Below are 26,579 nucleotides of genomic sequence, written 5' to 3'. Positions count from 1 at the left end.
TTTGCCTTTTTAAGTCTCTAACTGAAGAGGTTGAGAAGTGGGGAGCTGTTTGTCTCGAGTTGGTCATTCAGAATTATATCTGTATTTTTCAGTTTATTAATTTCCATACATTCTAAAAACGATAGCTTAAGGCCTTTATTTTGGATATGCAGAATTTGAAACTCTTCATTGAAAGAATGATTATGATCTAGAAGGTGAAGTGCGTATGTAGAAGTGTCTGTTTTTCTATTGTTGAAAGCCCTTTTGTGTTCTGCTATCCGTTTGTCAAAAGTTCTGCCAGTTTGACCGATGTACGTTTTCGGACAGTCACCACAAGTTAGTTTATACACACCACTCTGTAGTTGCTTTCTCTTTCGGCTTTTATTGTTCTTAATATATTTGCTTAAGTTGTTGTTAGTTCTGAAAGCTGGTATTATTCCTTTCTTTTTTATGTATCTGGCTATTTTTGTTGTTATCTTGCCAGTATATGTGAGAGAGCAGAAGGTACTGGGTTCTTTCTGTGGTGGTGGATACACTAATTTCAGGGCTTTCTTATGGAGTTTTTGATTTAAAATTTTGTTAACTGTTTGTTCGTTATAGCCGTTGTTTACAGCAAATTTGTTTAATGATGTTTAGTTCTATCTCGAAGTTATTTTTTGTCATGGGAATTTCTGTCAGTCTATGTATCATGCTATGGTATGCTGCTAATTTGTGTTGTGTAGGATGAGATCATCCCATCCTACACAACACAAATTAGCAGCATACCATAGCATGATACATAGACTGACAGAAATTCCCATGACAAAAAATAACTTCGAGATAGAACTAAACATCATTAAAAAAATTTGCTGTAAACAACGGCTATAACGAACAAACAGTTAACAAAATTTTAAATCAAAAACTCCATAAGAAAGCCCTAAAATTAGTGTATCCACCACCACAGAAAGAACCCAGTACCTTCTGCTCTCTCACATATACTGGCAAGATAACAACAAAAATAGCCAGATACATAAAAAAGAAAGGAATAATACCAGCTTTCAGAACTAACAACAACTTAAGCAAATATATTAAGAACAATAAAAGCCGAAAGAGAAAGCAACTACAGAGTGGTGTGTACAAACTAACTTGTGGTGACTGTCCGAAAACGTCCATCGGTCAAACTGGCAGAACTTTTGACAAACAGGTAGCAGAACACAAAAGGGCTTTCAACAATAGAAAAACAGACACTTCTACATACGCACTTCACCTTCTAGATCATAATCATTCTTTCAATGAAGAGTTTCAAATTCTGCATATCCAAAATAAGGGCCTTAAGCTATCGTTTTTAAAATCTATGGAAATTAATAAACTGAAAAATACAGATATAATTCTGAATGACCAACTCGAGACAAACAGCTCCCCACTCCTCAAACTCTTCAGTTAGAGACCTAAAAAGGCAAACACATTGTAAATTATATCACTTGAGAAAGGCACTCTGCCGAAACAGCTGTAGTCACATAGTTGTAAATAATAAATTTTGTGGAAGTATAGAAAACAAAAGTTTTCAGTGTTTTATTGTGAGATAAAATGAACTTCCATCAAGTAACGGTCGAATCTATCAATTATATACAAATCCTATTCATAAAAGTTCACGTAATATAAAAACTTCGAGACCATTTTTCCCTTTTACAGGTTTTATGTAAAAAAAAACGATGTACCTACTCGTATATTACAGGGCAATTTTTGCAAATTATAATGTGGATATATCCAATCAGAATATTACAAATTATAAATTACGTAACGAAGGTTCTATAAATTTCGAAACTTTTTCAATAAGGGTGTTCCTTTGTTTTACGAAAAGTTTGTAGTAACAAAAAATGTGTTGACTGCCTTTCTGCGACGTTGCTAGAATTTCAAATAAGATCAGGACCTTGTTTTTCTTCCATGTATTTTTATACGGACCCGTATTTCGCATTTTTTCAGCTTGTCTGTTCCCGCAAGGAATAAAAATTATGTGAAATAAAAAACGGACCATTATCCTCGGGCAAAATTTTAGCCAGAATGATATTTGTATTCAGGACCGTTTTGCCGCTTTTTATGAAAAAAACACATCTTGTATTTAGCGGTGTCAAGATCTGGATCGAGATTTATTATTTATTTGGGATGATAGCAGGCATTTTTTAACGAAAAAAATTATTTATATCTCAGAGAATGGGGAATTTAGGAAAGTTTTTACGCTTTTTTGTATCTACATTAAATTAAATTATTTATTATAAATCATGACCGAAAAAAGCCTTGGTCTTAACTGTTAAAAAATTGTTAACCCCTATAATCTTCTGTTAAATTGTTATGTGACCTTTAAATAGCTGATGATTCTTTCATTGATAGTAGATTACCATTTACATACCACTTAAATTCCCAATGCCCGCTTTTTGGTCAAGGTATCCTGTATAATTTTAATTAAACACATTTCTAAAAACAGTCTTTTGTTATACATCAGCATTATCTATGTTTTATAGACCTGACAAAGGCTTTCTATCACATCCAAGTGGAAGACGTCTTACACCTACTATATAAAAGAAATATACCAATCAAATCTTACAAATATTATACAAACCATCGAAAACATCTACTTCCCTAATCGAATACAGGCAAAGGTAAATGGAAAACTAACACATTTTATACCAGTACAAAGCGGAGTCAGACAAGGTGACCCGTTAAGCCCACTGCTCTTTAATATAATAATGGACGAAATAATAGGAGCAGTACGTAAAAGTCATGGTTACAGAATGGGGAACAAAGAAATCAAAATATTGTGTTATGCAGACGACGCCTCATTAATCGCCGAGACAGAAGACGATCTCCAAAGATTAATACACATATTCAATACAACATCCAAGAAATACAATATGATAATAGCAACAGAAAATACCAAATGTATGACAACATCTAAATATCTACTGCGATGTAAAATCGAAATTAATGGGAAAATAATAAAGCAGGTAGCGAGGTTTACATATCTGGGAATAGATAACTAGTTACGGAGAAGTTGAAGAAGAAGTATGACAACAAATAAGCAAGTAAAGCGGAGGGAACTCTTAATGACACAATCTGGAAGAACAAACACCTAAGACAAACACCTAAAACTTAACAAAAGAAAGAATATATAAAGAATCAACTAGACCTATATTGACATACACGGCGGAGACCAGACCTGACACATCTAAAACGAAACGACTACTAGAAACAACAGAGATGAAAATACTTCGAATATCAGGGAAAATTCCACACCTGTAATTTTGAACCAATCAAAATACGTTATTTTGACAGATCACCATGGCAACGGAGGTATTTTATCGGAAATTTTTTGCTCGTGAGGTACCCAACAGCGAATTATAGTGGAAATTTTTTGACGTTTACAATAACAGAACATTTTTGACAGACTGGTTTTTATTTGTTTACATAATTTAGTTTTGATTCATTTTAGTTACAAAGCTAAGATGTTTTCTATATTCTTCGGACACCTCCTCTCTTCTTAATGGCGAAAATGCAGGACTTTGAATGTTTTCAATTAAGTTTCTATGTCTAATAAAATATATATAATATTTAGACACTAATTTATTTACCTTTTTCCCATTCAGTACTTTCAATTTTGCGTAGTTTAGTTTTAAAAACGCCAAAAAATAATTTTCTATCACTTGTAGTTACTCAAAACTTATGTAAAATTGAAGAATATACTATTTTCTATCTTGAAATGGTATTCCCATGCAACTACAATGAGTAGAAATTACGAATTTGAAAGCCTAAATAATTGCTGACAAAGCTATGGCGCGCTATTAATCTGTTCATGCAGCTTTGGATTTTCAAATGCAAATTTGGTGTGGAATTTTCTTACCGAATACCACGCGAAGTCAAATTAATATCCGGAAATTTTTTTTTGATCATGAATATTTTTAGAAAATTTCCCTCGTCTGCGACTCGGAAATATTCATGATCTCAAAAAATTTCCGGAAATAATTTGACCTCTAGTGGTATTACTAGTGAAAATTCTGTTGGATAGGGAGAAAAGCGAAAACATAAGAAGAGCATGCAATGTAGAAGACATAAATGGATGGGTGGCAAAACGGAAACAGGAGTGAAACGAACACATTAGTAGAATGGCAGAGGATAGGATAGTACGAATAGCACGAGATAAGTCACCAAATGGACGAAGAAGTATTGGCAGACCAAGAAAAAGATGGTGCGATAATTTAAACAATTTAGGAGGCTAATATTGAGGAAGAAACAGGCTTTAAAGCCTACATTCAAGAAGGAAGAAGAAGAAGAAGAAGAGGTCTTTTGCTATGAGTTCTTTTACGTGCCAATAATTATTTGGTCATATTCTGGTGTATGACCTAAGGTGACAGAGTGTTCACTTAATGCACAGGCTTGATCTTGATTCAGATTAATGCCAATCTTGTGATGCGATGGTGATCTTCCCGACATATTCCTCGACCTTTCTCCAATCTATACAACATTGGAGCTTTCTTTAATATTTAAGGATGTTTTTAGTTTGGTGTGTAATCGATATTGTTTGTATATTTATGGTTCCAATTCAGTATTTCTCTAAAAGTATTCAAAAGTAATGGTCATTCATAAATGGTAAAAACCTTTCATTGGTTATTTGTTAAAACCTCTGTTGGATCTGTCGTTTTTACTTTTGAGACCCCAAAAATAAATCTATTCAAAAGGTTTGTTGGGAATGGATTTCAGTTTGCAAAGTTATGTGTAGTAAGAGGTTTATTAATTTCTTTTCAGCACATCCATCTACGATGAACACCAAGTTAGTATTAAATCTCAAAATTAGAGTTATAATCTTGTCACATCCTGACTCTAGAAAATCTGGTCACACGAAATTAAAAACGATCATGTAGGAAAATCCATTTTATGTTTTTATGTTTTATATTTATCTTATTGTGTAAAAGTGTAAAGCTTCTTTATAGTTTTTTAAAAATTCTTAACCCCATACACAGACAAATAGAGTTTATCTTTGACAAAAAGCTTGTGTATGGTTTTACTACATTCCTAACAGAATAACTTCCTCTGTATATGTTCTAAGTAATTAAAAGTGTTTCAGATGATCATATTTCCTTTAAATTTTTGTTTTAAGGAAAGAAGAAAATTAATAGCAGGTTACACTATACTTGTAATGAATTATTGTGAGTGTGACTAACCTACAAAATCAAGAAAGGCCTTATTTCATATCCAACACTAATTATTTTTGTACATATTCTGTACAAATGTATATTTATGATTACCTACTAACTGCTTCGATGTCGAAGCGATGTCGATTGACATCGTTTTAATATCTGATAGAGTTGATAAAGCTACAAAAATGCTGCACACGCTCTATAAAGTGTCAAAAACAATTGGTCTTAAAATTAACACCTCAAAGACAAAATTTATGACCAACCTTGTAGTCAGCGATAAAATTCAGATTGGGAGTCATAGCATCGACCAAGTAATAGCTTACAAATATCTAGGACATGAGATTCGCTTAGGCCGAGATAACCAGACAACTAAAATACAAAGAAGGATAGGTCTTACATGGGCTGCCTTCGGTAGATTAAATAACATTTTCAAGTCTAATATTCCAGTTTGTTTAAAAAGAAAGGTCTTTGACCAGTGTGTTTTGCCGGTTCTTACATATGGTGCAGAAACACTAACTCTGACAAAAAGAACAATAAATAAAATAAGAGTTACACAACGCGCTATGGAAAGATCAATGTTAGGTATTACCATCAGAGATAAAGTACCAAACCTAGAAATAAGAAGAAGAACAGGAGTCACGGAGGCAGTTGAAAGAATAGCCATGGCTAAATGGGCTTGGGCAGGACATGTTGCCAGACTGACGGATGACAGATGGACCAAAAAGATTCTGGAATGGCGACCAAGGCAGGAGGCATATCGAAGCAGAGGACGACCACCGACTAGATGGACGGATGATATCAAGCGCATCACCACAAATTGGATGCAAGAAGCTCAAGATAGAAATAGGTGGAAATTTTTACGGGAGGCCTACGTTCAGCAGTGGACAAATATAGGCTAGTTGATGATGATGATGACTAACTGCTTCATATAAATTATAAGTTTTCCCAAACATTAAATATGGCCAACAAAATATATCTGGCAGAACTAGGAGTGGAGCAACATAGAAAGGAAAATTACTAAATGCTAATTTTAGAGAATCAAGATAACAAGACTAACAAAAAATTAGTCTGCTGTTTTTATCGAAATCTCTGGTGAGATCTCTCCGAGAACGATGGCATATCTCCAAATTTTTTATTGTGTATCTTTTGGGACAATTTTCATTGAATAGAAACAAGTATACAAGAGGCATTATTTTATAAATTTTGAGCAATGGTATCAGTGATGGCCTTCATGTAAACAATTTCATGAAGGAAATAAGAACAATCGAAAATGTTGAGAATACAATGAAATTATTTCGTGAACATACATATGACCAGAATACTAGTAGAACATAATGCAGCTAATATGTTGAAGAAACAACAATATGAGGAAAAGGTAGGCGAATACAAAAGAAAACAAAGAGAAATAAAACAAAAATACAAAAAACAAAAAGAATGTGTGTGTACTTTGCACGCACGTAAGAAGTTATACTTCTATTATTTGATTATAACGAGCGATCCACAATTATTGGGATCAAAGCTAGCCGTGCAAAAAATTACGTATGTCTTGTTTTAATCTGAATTTATATCATTAGTTTATCAATTAATTTTGATTAACATTATAAAACATAAAAAATCAGTCAAAACCTAACACAGAACTTTAATCAGAAATAAAAAGAATTAACAAAATTATAAGTAACAATAATGATAATCAAACAAACTACATAACCCAACTTTTCTTGTTAAGTTGACGTACACTGCAAAGTTGGCGTAAACTGGAAGGTATATCTGAATTAAGAATAGACATGTACTGTATAGCTATCTCTGTCGTTCAAAGCCACCTATGGTGACAATAATTTTGGATCGCACGATATAATTATAAACGAAATTAATATAAAAACTCTAACAAGAAGTAAAACCACTTCTATGTAAATTGGTATATTTATTAAAACTTAAAAAATCCCAATAGATTGAATAAAATATGTCCAATTCAGAACGTTTTCAGACCTATCGGTCCATCATCAGTGAATGTGCATACTTGCTAAATAGCCCCAGAACCAAACAATGGTTGAATTTAAAATTCAATTTACATTATTTAAAAATAATATTAAACAGGCTAAACGCCGATGTTAAAGGATATAGCCTATGGGAACATGGTGAAACCCTACCAAAACCTCAATCAACCATCTTAGGCCAACTTTGACTATATGGTATACAACCAACCTAGGGAACTTCCCTTTTAGAAATTAATATACTTTTTATTTATATTTTATTTAAATATAAAACCAATTTATACTTACTACTTCTCAAACATTTTTATTAAAACAGTGCCAAAAATTAAAATAATAAAAGAATAAAACACACACAAACACATTAAAAATGCCACAAATGATTTCTGAACATTAATTGTCGGAAAAGTTTTTAACTAAATACGTATTTTCTGAAAATAAAATTATATAATAAATATACTTACAATCATAAAATGTATAAAAAAAATAAAAAAATAAAAGTTTCTAATGGGATTTGAACCAACTTACCAGCGCGGCTGGTATTGGCCTTGTATTGGGGTTCACTCGCATTTTACGCTTCGCCACGGAGACAGTGTGTCATTATGTGCGAAGATCGACTAACTAAACGGATTAAACTTTTGACATTTTTGCATTATGTAAATCAAATTATTTGGATTTTGAATTGAAATGATTTAGAACTAAAAAAAATACAACAAAACATAGAGTAAGAAAACAATATATTAGGTAAATATTGATAGAAATTTTGATGGTAATCAAATTATGTAAATAAAAGTATTACATACTTACTATGTATTTTGATAGGTTCAAATGATAGTTCAAATGATATTACATACTATGTATTTTGGTAGCTACCTATGATACATTTACAATTATTACGTACCTGTTGCTTTAAAAACTATTTAAAAATCACTACAATTATAAACTTTTTTGTTTTGCCATATTGGATAATTTTTGTCATGTCATTTGAACATCCAATCAGAACAAAGTTGTAATGCGACTGCGCCGGGATCAAAGGTTTTAATCCTATTAAAATTCACCCTCTATCGCGCGTAAAGAAGTATAACTTCAAAAAAAATACAAGCAGCTAAAAGAAGGTGTATGACGAATAAATGTTCAAAAATATACATATCTCATTCTTGTAGTTTATCTATTTGAAAATGTGTTAAATACGTATCTAGATAGTTGTTACAGGTTTTGATTATATTACCTAACTAACTTTCCGGTGCCGTATTTTTCTTTAGTTTCTTTATTACCTATTTATTTTATTGCTTTTTCATTAAGCGGTCTTTACTCTGTTCGTTGTTGATCGGTATATTCCGTCAGTTCTTCGTCTTTATATTCCCTTGTTGGTATTTCATGTAGAAGCTCTCTTCGAAGAATTCTTTCCATCTGTTCAGTAGTTCCTCGTCACTTACTAAGTTCTTTTCATTTTTGCTTTTTTAGTGTACAGGTTTTCTTTGGTAACCCTTTTCCTCATTTTCTACCTAATGATATGTTTCTAATGTCTCTATTTTTAAAGGTTTCTTCTATTTATTTCAATGTATCTTCATTGTATTTGCCAGCTATCCACTCCCATTGTATTTTCCACTCCCATTACCCACTGGCTCTCATTAGCCTCATCTCCTCTAATCTCATATAAGCATAATACTTAAATGTTTTTATTCTTTGTACATAATACTCAATGGCAACCCGAGAGGTTGAATCGGGTTTTAGTCTTACCGTAATGAAAAAAAAAACACACACAAAAAAAATTACCAAAAAAAAAACAAAAAAAAATAACCAAAAGATACAAAAAAAAAAGGAAAAAAAATAATTGAATATAAAAAATGAATAATAAAAATAGAAGTAAAATATGTTAATATAATAATAATGATATGATGATATTGTAATGTATAAATAGGGAAGGAAAATAAACATAGAGTAGTTGAAATTAATGTAAAAAATGAGCAAGATCGGTTAGATGGGCGAATGGACCCTAAGGTCATACAAATCCAAGAAAAAAAAACTCAATGACAACACGTTGTTAAAGAGTTCGTAAACAGTACTAAACTTCGTATGCCTCAAATTTGTATGTGTAAGGCACCGAAACGTATTGAGTGGTTTCCGAACGTTGTTATAATGTATGTGAATGACGTGATAATGTTAGGTGGTTCAGAATGGTTCTCAGTTTTGCAGAAAAATTTTTTATGGCGGAGTACTATTTTCGGTCATACGGAAAAGGTCATGAAAACGGTCCAAGCTTAAAATTAACAAAGGTTTCAGCAGGACGAGATAACCTGTAACACTGCCAGAGAGTCTCTTCGAATACTGCGCGATCATTTTGGGAGTTGCCACTCACCAGAACTAACGCCACCAGATGCGTCATATAGGGAATGCTGAAGGAGTCATACAGATCCACCGTCTGCCATTTCGGAATTGCGGACTAGAATTAAAGATTTTTTCGTGCCAGAGGCAGTGGCGGATCTAGAAATTTGCCTTGGGAGGGTAAATTTGCCTTAGGGGGGACCATCCAATAAAAAACCAACCAAAAGACATAAAAAAGATAAACTCAGATTACATAGAAAATATACATAATAACTTATAGGTTCCCTTAATTTATTTAGCCCCTTATTTATTTTATCCCAGCTAATATATATTTCTAAGTTTGAACTATTTTTCTTTGATTGTGGACCTTGTTAGGAGAGGAAATTTCCTCATTTTCCCTCCCCGTAGTTCCGCCACTGGCCAGAAGGCATCTTTATCATCTGTTTTATCGGAAACGTGCGTCGTCGTGAATAATGTTTGCAAGGCTATATCATATCATTGTATACTAGATATATAAATAATCATAAACATTTCATTATTCATTTCAGTACTGTTTATTTTGCCGCATTTTAGTTCAAAATTTTGTATTAGAAAACCAAATAATGTTGTTACATGATTTGGTATAAAATTGAACGATTTTCCTTGCACCGTATTCTCCATATGCTTTAAAAAGGTTCATCTTAATGTCTGCTTTTATCATACATTCTCACAAAACTAACCATAAATCCCAGATGAAGTATAAAGCATATTTCCAATTCGGTTAAGTGCTTTTTTATGTGTCATGTAAAAAGTGTTTCCTTTATATCGTAGAGTTTTTTACACAAAACCGATATATCGGTAAAATCCATTCACCTTTTCATACAGGTTGGCTTTTGTGTAATATGTACTATAAATGATACATAAACGTTTACAAATAGAAATGTAGTAAATATTTTATTTTCATTTTTCCTTAAATATTGTTGCGTCAAAAATTATACATCATTAAATGATTTTCGGTCTGTTCGCAAAGAATAATGTCGCGCATATCGGATATAAGTAGAGAATACGGACTTGATCTCAATACGAAAAAAACAAAGTACATGGTAGTCAGTAAGCGCGAAATATTAAATACACAGCTTTTGGTTAACCAACAACTAATTGACAGGGTCGACAGCTACACATACCTTGGTACCAACATAAACAGCCAGTGGGACCACTCAAGTTAAATAAAACAACGCATAGGAAAAGCGAGATCAGCGTTCATAATGATGAAGTCTCTTTTCAGAAGCCACGATTTACCTCTTGCTACCAAAATCTCTATCATCAGATGCTATGTATTTTCTACGTTACTATACGGAGTAGAGGCCTGGACACTTTCCGAGGCTTCTTTGAGAAAAATCGAGGCATTCGAGATGTGGTGTTACAGGCGCATTTTGAGAATTTCGTGGGTTGATCATGTGACTAATGTTGAGGTTCTACGTAGAATAGGCAAGGAATGCGAGATTATTAACACAATCAAAGAGCGCAAACTAGAATATCTTGGCCATGTTATGAGGAATGAACAGAGATATGACTTGTTGCAACTCATTATTCAAGGCAAGGTATTTGGAAAGAGAGGACCAGGGAGAAGAAGAATATCTTGGCTTGAAAACCTGAGAAAGTGGTTTAATACATCGACAACCGGACTATTCAGAATCGAAGCAAGCAAAGTTAGAATAGCAGCAAGCAAAGTTAGGATAGCCATGCTGATCGCCAACATCCCGAACGGATAGGCACCTTAAGAAGAAGAAGAAACGATTTTAAAAGTAGTATTTTACATGCACAGACTGAACAGAAAAACACAAAAAAAAACTTCTATAATTAAATAGATAAAGTATTCTAAAATATTACCAAACACGATGTGAACATAGTGCTAGGTAATGCTAATGAAAAAAATAGGAAAAGAAGGATTATACGTATCCACCATAGGAAACTACACTAAGCATCAAAATTAATGCACCTTAAAAATGGGACATTTTTGATGTCTCGTATTTCCTAAACCTGTTGTCCGATTTGAGTGATTTTTTAGTATATGATAGCTTTATTCTTCAAGAATATCGATGTAATAATATTATTGCTAAACAGGTAAGTGTCATTGTATACCGGGTGTAACAATGATAGAGTGTTTTTTCCTCAAAGATTTCAACACCCTGTGGAATATTCTAGCGTATATAAAATATTGAAATTAAAACTCAACTGTAGCCTTAGGCTTTCTTAACGTGTTGCTTTTCGATGCATTCGCTTATATGTGATAATAAAAAAGTTAGGTACTTTAACAAGTAGACATGTTATTTATCAATACAGGGTGTTTCTAAATAAGTGCGACAAACTTTAAGGGTAATTCTGCATGAAAAAATAATGACCATTTTCTTTAGAAACCTATGTCTGCAAATGCTTCGTTTCCGAGATACGGGATATTGATTTTTTTCTTACAAACTGACGATTTATTTATTGCTCTAAAACCGTTTGAGATATTCAAATTAAATTTAGTAGGTTTTAAAAGATAGTTATTGCGCATTTTTTGGCTTTCAATTAAGAATTTTATATTCACCATTGGCGTGCATACGGGTCATATTACCCGTATGCACGCCAATGGTGAATATAAAATTCTTAATTGAAAGCCAAAAAATGCGCAATAACTATCTTTTAAAACCTACTAAATTTAATTTGAATATCTCAAACGGTTTTAGAGCAATAAATAAATCGTCAGTTTGTAAGAAAACATTCAACATCCCGTATGTCGGAAACGAGGCATTTGCGGACATATGTTCATAAAGCAAACGGTCATTATTTTTTCATGCAGAATTACTCCTTAAAGTTTGTCGCACTTATTTAGAAACACCCTGTATAGATGAGGAACCTTGCTAGTTGTTAAAGTACCTAACTTTGTTATTATTCAACATAAGTGAATGAATCAAAAAGCATAATGTTAAGAAAGTCTAAGGATACAGTTGAGTTTTAATTTCAATATTTTATATACACCAGAATCTTCCACAGGTTGTTCCAAACTTTGAGGAAAAAACACACTATCATTGTTACACCCGGTATACAATGAGACTTATATGTTTAGCAACAATATTATTACATAGATATTCTTGAATAATAAAGCTATAACATATTAAAAAATCACTAAAATCGGACAACAGGTTTAGGAAATACAAGACATCAAAAATGTCCCATTTTTAAGGTGGTGCGTTAATTTTGATGCTTAGTGTATAGTATGCATGAAGTAACGAACAAAAATGGTCACTTCTTAATAGATTTCGCAAATAAATACGGTCATTATGACCACTTACTTTTAACACAAAATAGTATACCAAGGAACATGGAGATCGCCATATGGGAAAACTGTAAAAGAAGTCGAGCATGTCCTCGTCGCACAAAAACAATTTAAAAGAATCATGAGATCAATTAATGGAAGATACAATGAAGATAAATTGAAATGCATAGAAGAAAGCTTTAAAAATAGAGAAATTAGAAACATATTATTATCATGGGGTAGAAAATGAGAAAAAAGGTTATCAAAGAAAACCTGTACACTAAAAAAGCAAAAATGAAAAGATCTTTAATTTTGCATTGAATTATGACAGCGTCTGTGCGAGGTTGCTAATTTTTGTCGTAAGTTTCAATCATTTTAAATAATGTACAACTTTTTCGCAATTTGAGACAAACATTAAGTTCATGTTCTGCTTTTATTCTGACAAAATGGCAGTGTTTTCTACTATTGATTACAGAAACGATGCTGACTTAATCAATGTAATATTTGCATAATGTTGGATTAATTGAAGAATAATTTAAATGTAAAATTCGAAATTGCTTATATTCTTCAATTCTTTTATTGTTTTATAACATTTATATATGTTATAAAAATACAAAAATATTAATATGGTTGGACTGAAGTTCATTTCACTTCCTACATAATTTTATCATCAGTGTGTACTGTTCGATTACTCGGAGTATTTTGAGCGTAAAGTAAATATAAACTCCGCTTGCAATTTTTTTATAAAGAGAAAAAATGGACTAATAAAAGACATCAGCTATTTACCGCCCATATATATATATTTGCATACTTGGTATTTGTTTAACCAGGATGAATTTAAAAAGTGTATTATTTGTTTTTTAGCGTTTTAGCTTTAATTAATTGCTTTAAATTTTTAAAATTGTATATTTATAAATAAAAAAAATAAAATTCATTTTTGTGTAAAAGGTATATTTAAAATCCCTAAAAAGTGGTTACATCATAACAAACAGAACGTTTTCCGAATCAATATTCCATTATCAGTGTTATCAGAGGTTAGATATTTTGAGCCACCAAGATAATGATACGGGTAAAAATCATTAAGTTGTTTTAAAGTTGTAAAGAGTTTACATTATACAGTATGGTATGCGGCAAACTAAACAGTACTGAAATGAATATTTAAATGTTTATGATTATTTATATATCTACGAGGTCTGGCTATTAAATAACGAGATGGCTTATGAAAAAGAGTTTTATTTTAAAAATTATTCTACAATCGAATGCTCTCCTTCAATATATTCCCCTTCCCTCGCCAGACACCGTTCCATTCGTTTTTTCCATTGGTCAAAGCAATTCTGGAAGTCTTCTTTTGTTAGAGCTTTTAGGAGTTCCGCCGTTTTTCGCTTCACCTCTTCCATCGACTCGAACTGGATTCCTTTTAAGGCAGACTTGATCTTCAGAAACGGGAAAAAGTCACAGGGTGCTACATCAGGCGAGTACGGCGGGTGTTCGAGCACTGGAATGCCTCTAGCGGCTAAATAACGCTTCACAGACAGCGCGTTATGGGCAGGTGCGTTGTCCTGGTGCAAGATCCACGACTTATTTTTCCACAACTCCGGCCGTTTCTTACGAACTCGCTCTCGCAGCGTTGCCAAAACTTTCAAATAGTAAGTTTGGTTTACAGTTTGGCCCTCTGGAACCCATTCAGTTATCACGATGCCGTTAATGTCGAAAAAAACGATTGGCATGGCGTTAAATTTTGATTTCGACATCCTTGCTTTTTTCATTCTTGGCGATGCAGGAGTTTTCCGGTGCATGGATTGTCGCTTAGTTTCAACATCGTATTTGAATATCCAGGTTTCATCGCAAGTGATGATGTTTTCCATTAATTCAGGTTCTTCATGTAACCTCTCGAGAAAATCTGAGCAGATCTGTTGATGGACGAGCTTTTGGTCAGGGGTCAAATTTTTTGTGACCAACTTTGCACAGACTTTCTTCATGTTCAATTCGTCATGTAAAATTTTTTTGACAGTTTCTTTGTCGGCATTTATAGTCTCAGCAATCATCCGAATGCTCATACGACGATCTCCGCGCACAATTTCATTTATTTTGGTCACTGTTGGCGGAGTTGAAACAGAGACAGGTCGACCTGGATGTTGGTCATCTTCGGCGCTCTCTCGGCCTTCAGAAAACCGTTTATACCATTCGAAAATACGCGCACGAGATAGAGAATTCTCACCATAGGCCTCTTTCAACAAATTATAGCACTCAGTCGGAGTTTTTTTTTAATTTAACGAGAAATTTGACATTAATCCGTTGCTCATGGTTTTCGTCACACATTGTTACCGGCACGAGAAAAAAACACGTTCTTTCTATCCTCTACAGAAAAAATACTACTACAGCGACAAAAACGTGTTTTCGTACTGGAAGAGTAGACACTTCCTGCTATCCAAAATCCAATGTTGCATTCGTTTCTCACTCTTCCCCTCTAGGACGCCTTCTGCGCGCGCAGTCTCGTTATTTAATAGCCAGACCTCGTATAATACAGGATATAGCCTCGCAAACATTATTTACGACGACGCACGTTCCCGATAAAACATATGTTGAAGATGTCCTCTGGACAGTGACGGATCTACGGGGAGGGAAAATGAGGAAATTTTCACCCTAACACGGTCCAAAAATAAAGGAAAAAAATTGTTCAAACATAAAAATATATTAGCTCACATGAAATCGAAACCACAGAAAGACAAATTCAACCCAATAAACTTACTAGTTAGGAAAATTAAGGGAATTTAATGCATATAAGTTATTATTTATGTCTTTTATGTAATCTGAGTTTTTCTTTTTTATGTCTTTTGGTTGGTTTTTCATTGGAAGTTCCCCCTAAAGCAAATTTCCCTTCACAAGGCAAATTTTTAGATCCGACACTGTCTCTGGCACGAAAAAAATCTTTAATTTTAGTCCTCAATTCCGAAATGGCAGACGGTGACCCCTTCAGCATTTCCCATATGTAGACATCTGGTGGCGTTAGTTCTGGTGAGTCGCAGCTCCAAAAATGATCGCACAGTATTCGAAGAGACTCCCTGGCAGTGTGACAGGTTATCCCGTCCTGCTGAAACCATTGTTAATTTTAAGCTTGGGCCATTTTCGTGACCTTTTCCGTATGGCCGAAAATAGTACTCTACTATAAAAACTTTTTCTGCAAAACTGAGATCCATCCTGAAGTATCTAACATTAACATGTTATTGACAAACGTTAGAACAACGTTCAGAAACCACTCAATACGTTTCGGCACATGACACATACAAATTTGAGGCATATCAATTTCAGTACTGTTTATTTTGCCGCATACCGTATTAGGAAAATTTAAGGGATGATAAAAATATTCCTAGATTAACTCCCGGCATCACATGACTTTAACCATGCTGGTTGTATTGCTCAGAGGTTAGACCTCATATAGTGGACCCGCTAGGTTAATCTAGGAATATTTTTAACATCCCTTAAATTTTCATAATACATTGTAAACTCTTTACAACTTTAAAACAACTTAAGGGTTCAAAACATGTAACCTGTGATAACACTGATGGTGGAATATTGATACCGAAAACGTTCTGTTTGTTATGACGTAACCCCTTTTTAGGGATTTTAAATATAACTTTTATACAAAGGAATTTTATCTTTTGTGATTTATGGTACACAGTCAGCTGCGAGAATTCCTTTTACTTGTGGATATTTATAAATAATATTCGTTTTGTTGTTTCAGGAGAATATTTCGCTAATAATCCCGTGGGTTGTTGGATTTATTACTTTTATGGCTTTAGAAGCAGTTTCCATGGTTTATTCGAACGTCCTGAGGGATCATGTAAATAAGGTAAGAACGTATTTTTCTTTTGTTACGCTAATATCTATACGTGTCTATACTAGATACGTGGATACGTCTATACGTGGATGTGAGAGGTGGTTTTCGGATTTTTGCAGATAAAGTTAGGTGGCAACATCAATAATTATAATTGACTTATGCTCCTTCTCAAATAATATGCTTGGGATATAAAAAAAATTGAAATAATTAAAAATGTCGAAAAACATCAAATTTTTTTCTACTTTTTTTGCTTATAACTTTAAAACGATTAATTTTGGAACAAAGTCGCAGGGAAATAAAATAAAGATAATTAAATCCTGTATAAAATCCACGAGGAAAGTAAACTTCCTGTAGCTGGCTGTATACCATAAATCACAAAAATACCAATAGTCGAGGAAATGAAGCTAAAAAAATGGCAAAACCTCGCAATTTTTTCGTCCAGCATCGATTTGTACAAAAATTTGGGATTAGGCTCATTTCACCCTCTAGTTCATTTTCTATATTGAGCCATTGTACGCTTTTGGTATTTTAAGGGTGAAAACTACCCCTAATTGTAAAAAATTATAAAATAATATTTTGAACTTTAATATTGTCAACATTTGGTTCTTATTAGTTACATAATGAATGTTTTATGCTTTAAGATATACTATCATAATATTTCAACCCTTAAAACCACCCTTGTTGGAGCTATATATAAAAAAATTACTTATCCTAAAAGAATAATTTTGGCTTTCATCGATTTACATAAAAATTTGGGATTAGGATCATCTCACCCTGTACTTCATATTCTATATCATGCTTAAGGGCGTTGATTATTTTTAGGGGTATAAACTACCCTTTATTGTCAAAAATTATATACAAACATTGTAAACTTTAATATGGGTAAAATTTGGTTTTGATTGGTTAAATTATGATTGTTTTATACTTAGGATATAATATAATATTTCAACACTTAAAAACCACCCTTAATAACATTACAGTTTCTATAAGTAGATATTTCAATAGCTCTATACAGAAAAAAAGTAGAATTAAAGAATTACAAAAACATCTATTTACACAAAAATACGAATTTACAAATATGTACAAATACAAATACAAATAGGTTTCTAGTCATCTACCAGTTTATTAGATCTATAATTGATTATACTAGATCTATATATCTTCCATATATTAGATCTGTAATTGATTATGGTAGTATTCTATATGGCTCAGCTTCTAAACATATTTTAAACAAAGTAGACGTTGTACAGAACTTAGGACTCCGTATCTGTTTGGGAGCTATGAAATCAACTCCAAATAAAGCTTTACATGTAGAAGCTTTAGAAATTCCACTCAATTATAGAAGGAAATATCTCAGCCAGAAATTTTTAATGAAAATTCGTTACCTAAATATCGGTCTTTACCAAAATATTATCAAGCTGAATGTAGCGGATTTAACTAATAAATACTGGAAGCTAAAGAACTCTCCTCCACTTTGCGAGGCTTTTCGAGATCTGTTAAATTTTGACTGTGATTTTATCATGATTGATAGTTTTGGACTTGAAGATTTTCATTCTTTTTTACATACAGTTAAATTAGTAAAACCAAGTTACCATGAAAACAGTAATATTAGCTCTAACATCTCAAGAACATTCTTAGATAATTGGCCAGATTCTATAAATATATATACAGATGCATCTAAGACGTTAGTTGGCACTGGATGAGCCTTTTTCATACCTGCTACTAAAACAGAAAAAATATTTAAGTTAGGCCATGATTTTTCTATCTTCAGTGCTGAAGCCATAGCAATTTATGAGGCCCTGCAATATTTTAAAGAATCAGAAGATATATCTGCAACAATTATTTCCGATTCACTCTCTGTTCTTCTTGCTATTCGAACTATAGATTTTCCAAATAACAATTCAAATATTTATATCCTACTAATTAAGAAAATCCTTTTTGAAATTCATAAAAATAAAAGAAGAGTGAACTTTTTATGGGTTAAGGCTCATATAGGACTAACGCATAATGAATATGTTGATAGTTTGGCTAAAAAAGCTATTGAATATGGTACTTCACATAATCGTAAGTTTTGCATATCTGACTTAGTTAACACTATTAAGCATCGAGTTAAAAATCAGTGGAGTTAATCATGGCGAGATCTTTGTAAACAATCCAAATCTCAGTATTCACTGATTCAACCTTCTGTTCCCAATATATATTGGTTTAAAAATTATGTAGTACCTCGAAGATATATAACAACGTTAATTAGAATGAAGTTTGGACATGCATGTTTCCCTCTGCATCTAGCAAGAATTAAAGTTTTTGATTCAAATCTTTGTACAGAATGTCAGAAGGTTGGTGACTTAAATCATACTTTCTTTGAGTGCGCAAAATATATTTCATGCACATATAATTTAATCCAAGATTTAATAAAATGTAATGTTTTTCCACCTTTCAATGTATCCTATCTATCGTCTCTGAACAGCAAGAACATATATGATTGTTTAATGAAATTTATCTGTGAAACTAAAATTAACCTCTAACTTATTAATCCTGATAATTTGGTATATTATGTACATATGAAAAAAGAAGAAGAAAAAGATACATAATGGAAAATGTGGTGAGCAACTTGGACAGTCCATAGCGGCCAGCTTTTGAACTGAGTAGAGAGCTGTAGGAGAGTTTGCTACGGAACTCTAAGGACCTCATTGCCTTCCTTATGTATGAACAGAGAACAAAAAAAGTTGTGGCTGGCTAAATGACACCCAAGTCTATGCCATAAAAAAAAAATCTTCCAGTATACGAACCGGTTCAATGATTTTGTAGGATTTTTGAAGAGTTATAAGACTCTGTAAGCTAAATTCCGTAAGATCCCTCAGTTTTTAATTAGGGTGGGTTTAAAGGGCTCGCATAAGGGGATGTTTGCTCGTAAATAGAGGCTTTAAACAGCTATATCTCGCTAACTGTTCACTGTAATGAAAATCTATGCACAAGAGAATTTTAGATATTAAAGAAGCTACAATCTAGTGGTCTGTCATTTTTTTCGTATCTCTAGTATTTTCGGAGATATTTTGAAGTAAAAGGTAAAAAATGGGAAATTCCAAAAATTTAATTTTTCTTTAAACTCCAATTTTTCTAAAATTAGGCCTTTTAAATAGGTCAAACTTCTTGAGTATATTGCTAATACAAACATAATTAGAAATACAGAAAGGTGAGGACCAATTTTTAATCAGGAGGGTAGTTAAGGGGTTGTTTTCACTGATTTTTTCATAGAAAATAGCAGGTACCGACCTTTTTTTGATCATAAGTCACTTTTCAGACTAGAAACTTTTTATTATTTTTTTTGAAAGGTCTAACTGTATACTTCAAAAAATATTATTTAAGTTTTCCTCGAAAAATGCAAAGTTTTTCCGTTATTTTACTTTGAATATTTCAAATTATGCATTTGACGAAAAAAGCTAACTTTTAACATGCCGTATCTCGGTTTGTATTGGTCTTAGCGATATTACAGAAAAATAAATTTGTTTGTGTTACTAAAAGATACAATTTTGATATCTACAGTTTTTTTGATTAAATGCATATTTTTAGGGGTATTCTCAAAAAACCCTCTAAAAAAGTCGATTTTTTCATCGCAAAACTGTTACATTCAAGCGCGAATAACTCGAAAAATATTAGTTTTACGAAGAAAATGTAAAAAACATTTTTTTCTTAGAATTACTTTTTACATCGATTTACATAGTTAAAATGTAATAAACAATTCCCGCCCCCGAGATGGGGTGGCAACCACCCCCAAGGTTTTAGCGTACAGCGGCATGATATAGAAAATTATCCTTGGACTATTCCCTACCTTCTGTGAAAATTTCAAGTAAATCCATGCTGGACGAAAAAATTGCGAGCCAAAATGCTTCATTTCCTCGACTACAAGTTTTTTGTAAAAGGTATATATTTACCTTTTACCTTATATCCTTCCTTTTACCTAGGAATATATACCTTTTACAAAAAACTTGGTATTTTTAAATCCTGCATTATATACGACTGGTTAAAATTGTCTTCTATTATTACCCTCTCTGCAAAATAGCAATACATACAAAATAAGGGGGCAAAATAGGACTGTTTTTGTTCAATGTCTTTCAACCACTTTGGTTGTACTTAGAATCTTAGTAATTCGCTTAAAAATTCTTATAACATACTTAAAACGTCCAAAAAATTTCATTAAAATCGACTTAATATATTTTGCATAATAATTTTCCAATCTATTTTTTTTAATTCAAATTTTTTAAAAACTTTCTGAGCAAAAAGTATATCATTTAGAAGTTTGCTAATTTTTTTAAATATAAACAGACGCTCTACCTATCTGACACACCTTACAGAATTAAAATGGGATTATTTAAGCAGCCTCAGCAATGTTTTAAAGTTATAAATCGCAAAGACACTAAGTGTTTTTAGCCCGAGTTTAAGATGGAATTAGAATGATAATAACACACCTCTTCTTCTTTTTCGTCTAGCCATTCACGTCCACATCTGAACATAATCATATTTAAGTCTTCTTTTCCATTGTTTTTTATGATTTTTATACCATGTTTCCAATACAATATACCTTTTTTTCCAATTTTAATGATTTTTGTACCACATCGGTGATTTTGGGTTTGCGTCTTATCAATGTGTTTGACTTCCTGTCCGTAAGTGCCTATTATTGCTCTTTTCATCGTGTGTTAGGTGACTCTGAGTATATTCATATTCCTTTTTGTGATTGTCCATGTTTGTGCTCCATAATATGTTAAAATCGGAATAATGCATGCATCAAAAATTTTAGATCTAATATATAATTGAAGTTGTTGATGTCTGAGTATAGAGTACAGCTTGCCGAATGCTGCCCATGCTAACTTTCTTCTTCTTTTTATTTCTTCCGTTTGAATTTCGCTACTTAGTATTATTTTTTGTCCTAAGTATATAATATTCTTTAACTTTTTCTATAACTTTGTCGTTTATTATTGTCACGGTTTCTTCGGAGTGCATGACTTTTGCCTTGTTTAAATTCATTTTTAGTCCTATTTTAGAAAATTCGGTATGGTTGCAGTTCTTGTAGGTCAGTAGCTATCAGGATTATGTCATCCACAAACCGTAGATTATTGAAGTAGCGGGCATTGATGTTTATTCCCTTATATTTCCAATTTAGGTTTTTAAAAACGTCCTCCAAAACTAAGGTGAAAATTTGGCTGATAGAGTGTCTCCCTGTTTGACTTCCCTGTTTAATGCTACTCGGTTTATGTATTCATTTTCATTTAGATAGTATGTAGCTGTATCTTGGTTCATAGTTTCTTTTATTAAGTTAATATATATGCTGTATATTCTACAATTTTGCATTGCGTTTGCTACGGCCGTGTGTTCTAGGGTGTCTAAAGCTTTTTCGTAGTCTACAAATGCTATGAAAACTAGAAACTTTTATTCATAATAACACACAAGTAATAATAATTTAAAATAACCAACTACCGTTCAAATACTTGTAAGACGCATATTATAACTCATAGGATTTTAATGAAAAAAGAAAAATAAATTTTAGATTTAAAGTAAAATACTTCACTTAAGTATACAGTTTTTTAATTTATTTAGGTTATTTTTTTGTATATTTTATTCTAACTGATCTACTAAGCTTTATGACACTACTCGAATCACCATGTACAATAAAATTGTTTGTAATAAACGAGGGACATATGGAACTCATATATTGCCAATTTATTTTTAAAAAATCAAATTTATTATGGCTGTTTATATCCATGTCTGGATTCCTGCGAAAATAAGGGCGTTTTTATTAACAAGTCCCTAATAAAATCCAGAAGTTTATGGGACATAACAACCGTTCGTTGTAAGTGGCTTGTAGATTATGTCTCTATAGGGGATGGTATGGAGGAAAAAGCCAATAAAGCCATTCGATTTAAAAAAAAATTATTGCGTGAACGTAGGCGTTGAATAAACACTTTCGAGGTTATTCAGCTGTTAGGGATATTTATTGTTATTAAACGAAACGTTAATAAAGTCTATAAAGTTTCATTGGAAAGCAGATTTATATTTGAAGGAACATCTTTAAGAACGTATAAATTAAAGTTATAGGGGAGTGCATATAGATTTTCACTTCGGAAAAAATCAAACAAGACAGAACTTTTTGTAATTTCATTATGAAATGTTTAATAAACACCATATTAAAAAGTTCTACTCGAGAAGTGGGTGCTTCATTTTTTATTAAACAAATGGACTACGAAATTAGATGTTGTTTTAAATAACTCAGAAAATATAAATTTTATAAAAAAAACTGACTTGACCATTGAAAAAGTAAGAAAATATTATCTTCTATAATTTTTTATTTATAACGCTAAAGTCACCCTTTTCACAAACATTGGCGCACTGTAAACTAACGTACGGCGAAGTGCACGGTTGAGTTATTTTAATGTAATTCTTTAGCTAATATATTAAATGAAATTTTACAAATTGAACATGAAAGCAGAATAATTAAGCTATCTTATGGTTATAATAGAAAGATATTACAATTTATGGGCATAAGTACGGTGTGGGCGGAAAATGAGCCTTACATGAATTTTGTTTAAAATTGATTTAAAATTGTGTAACTAATACAATTTTTCGTATAAAACTCTCAATTTTGTACAATTTACCTTTCAAGCATCTTACTAAATGATGTTTTATTCAAAAAAAATCTCAAAAATTTAATTCAAATGATATGACGTCTCAAAAAATGTAATTTTTAAAATCTTCGTAGTTTTATAGAATTACCACCACTTTAAGACGGTATTACTCAAGTTGGAACAGATCTGTTACAGTTTTATAAGTGATTTTTTAAAGCTTAGGATGATATCTTTAAAATTCACTTAACTAGTTTACTTTAGAAATGAAATAAATTATTTCTTTTTAAGAAAATTAAGAAAGATAACAAAAATGTAATACAAAAACCGAAAATTACCAGCTAAAAAATGTTTATACAAAGTTGTCAAAACTTTTTTCTGTAAAACTTACCTAAAATACATTTAAAAATAAGCTTCAACAATAATAAATGTTCAACAAAAAAAAATTTTTTAGCTCTTATACAGTATGTCTTCGTAACTTGGAACCTATTGATAACTTTTTTTATTATCAGTTTTACGAAAAAAAAGTTATTCTTTATAAAATACTCTGTATCGTATATAATCTAAGATGCAATCATCAAATATCAAATTTAATTAATGTTATACGAGGTGTGTCAAAAAATATAAATTTCACTCAAGAGTAAAGTACCTTTACATTTTACAATATCGAAAATTTTTATTAAGAAAAGTTGTTGGAATTAAAAAATTTGTTTTAGTGTCCAATTACATCCTTCTAATTAAAATATTGTGAATAATAAAGGCACTTAACTCTTAAGAAAAATTCATATTTTGTACATACCTCGTATAAAATTAAAAAAGTTTGATATCTGATGGTTGTATCTTAGATTTTAAACCAGGGGGAGCATTTTATGAAGAATAACTTTTTTTCGTAAAAGTGATAATAAAATAGTTATCATAATTGTAATAAAATGATGATGAGTATCCGTAATTTGAGAAAAAATTGAATTTTTTTTTGATTAGAATGATGTAATTGTATATTTAGACATTCAAACAACTTTTTATAATAACATTTTTTGATATTCTGGCATACATATAAAGGTACTTTACTCTTTAACGAAATTCATATTTTTGACATAAATCGTATAAAATTGATAAAACTTGATATCTGATGGTTTAGTTTTATATTTTTGACTATACAGAGCATTTTATTAAAAATAACTTTTTTTCGTAAAATTGATAATAAAAAAGATTTCTATATGGTTCCTAGCTACGCAGACACACTGTATAAGAGCTTCTGTATAAGAATTTTCAAATTGCAATGCCATATTTGGATTCAGCATAATCAAAAACAAAATAGAAACATATTTGATTAAAGTAAAATGATGAATTTAACGATATTTTTAAAATTATTTTTACAAAAGAATTGTTATTGTTTAAACAATTAATAAACAATTAGCGGCCAAATCTGCGAGTAGAACTTTTTACTTTAACATGTATATAAACTAACAAAAAAAGTTTTAGAAAAATATAAGCTTGTTTGAATTTTTCCGAAACAATGCATATTTTCGTTCTAATTACACTCCCCTATTAAGGGTAATTAAAGGTTAGTAAATAGGAAACCGAGTCTCTTCTTTCTCTTTTTATGTATCTTATCATAATATGAATGATGTCTTTGCCCGCTGCTTTACCTAGGTTAATCAGCTCTACTGTCTTCTTATTTTTTTTTCTTTATGGGTTCTATCTCTTGCTTTTGGTTTATGTCCCTTTATCCATCCTCACCCTGCAGGTTTTTCTCTTTAAAATATTCTCTTCATTTTCTCATCTACATTTGATTTCTAGGGAATGGTCCCAATTTTCAACAATGTTCGTACAAAAGTAGGTGTATGGTTTTACTCTTTCTATTTTTTGACCGTTCATACTGATTCGTCCAAATTTCTGTTCCTTCTTAGGGCCAATTTCTCATATCGAGTTCAACTCCAGTTTAACCTGAACTTTTGTGAACGTCAGTTTAAAGTCAAAATCGTCTTTCTAAATTCACGTTCAACCGATGGCAGTTTAAACTACGTTCAACTTGAACGCTGGAATTCGGCCGTTCAAAGATTTCAGAACCCAGTTCAGATGATTTCATGGATTACGCATGCGTTGTATTAACACGAAACGCTGTCATAATATAAATATAAACTATTTTATTATATTAAGCCTAAAGATAAAGGATAACATTATTTTTGTTTTTATTACATTTATTTAAAATTATTAAAATGACTATAAATACTTAAATTTAACTTTATTCAAAAACAGCATAAAAAAGGTCGTACAAAATGGCGATAGTTTTTTACCTTTTGCCATCTACTGGCATTTCTCGAAAGCTGTAGAACGTGCATTTACAATGAAAAATGCATTCCAAACAAAACCGAAGTTCACCGGTAAACCTCAGTCAACTGAACCATAGATTAATGCAGGTATGAGAAATCGACCCTTAGAGATCATCATACATTTTGTTTTCTTGGTGTTTAGTGAAAGTTCATATCTCTGACTTACTTCTGTGATTCTGCTCACTAACTCCTGGAGGGCTTCAGAACTGTCAGCGAATACAGTGTTAATAATCGATCGCTGACATTAACTCGTTACAACACGTGGAAAACTTTGAGATGTAGATACAGGGTGTCTGCGTAACTTGGAACCATGTGGGAAACTTTTTTAATATCAATTTTACGAAAAAAAGTCATTCTTTATAAAGTGCTTGTCGCAAATATGTGTGTGGTTACTGCCTTCTAGGTCCCAATTAATTAAAACTCTATTGTTTGGTTCAAATACATTATATTTACAATCACCTCCATCAGCCTAACCATAACAATGTGTTTACATTTAACAGTAACGACCTACTACAACAATAATAATAAATAATGATTATGATATCATCGGGCGTTTACTTATATATTAGAATGAACTTTGCAACCTCACGCGTCGGCCTTGGTCAAGGGCGGACAATTTATGATATGCTTTACTTTCAATCAAACATCTTTTGTACAGGGTGATATTACAATACCACACCTCCCCGTTTTGTTAAAATTACATATTTTTAAAATGAGATTGATTGTCCATCATCGCCTTTTAGGAGATAGACCTTATATTACTTATATAGTTAAAAAAATCCTATTCTACACAAAAGTTCATATTTTCCCTATACTAAACTGGTATTTTATAACCTATCACTAGTTCACGTACTGTCACGTCGTGTCTTTTCGTCCCTTTTTTTTTCGTTCACTAATTCACTTCATCAAAACAGTGTCCACAGTGAATGAAATTGATCCTAACTTTTAAATAGTCTTTTAGTGCCTATAAGCCGTAACTAATCTAATTGTAATAAAATCTCGAATTTAATACTTCCTAAGCTAAGCTACATATTACCTAAACCTCTATTATCGTATA

At 31.8% G+C, this 26,579-nt stretch overlaps 1 protein-coding gene across 1 annotated transcript in view; it reads left to right on the top strand.

Moving 5' to 3' along the window:
- The window catches only part of LOC114340380 (uncharacterized), a 1,055,195-nt gene that overhangs the window by 953,257 nt on the left and 75,359 nt on the right, over window positions 1-26,579 (top strand). The window contains exon 10 of the mRNA XM_028291124.2: window positions 16,480-16,587. Coding sequence (XP_028146925.1) covers window positions 16,480-16,587 — 108 coding nt within the window. The remainder of the gene's footprint in view (window positions 1-16,479; window positions 16,588-26,579) is intronic.

Source organism: Diabrotica virgifera, chromosome 3, assembly GCF_917563875.1.
Source record: "Diabrotica virgifera virgifera chromosome 3, PGI_DIABVI_V3a".
Taxonomy (NCBI): Eukaryota; Metazoa; Arthropoda; class Insecta; order Coleoptera; family Chrysomelidae; genus Diabrotica; species Diabrotica virgifera.
Note: the sequence above shows the minus strand (reverse complement) of the source record. Positions and strands in the feature narration are given on the sequence as shown.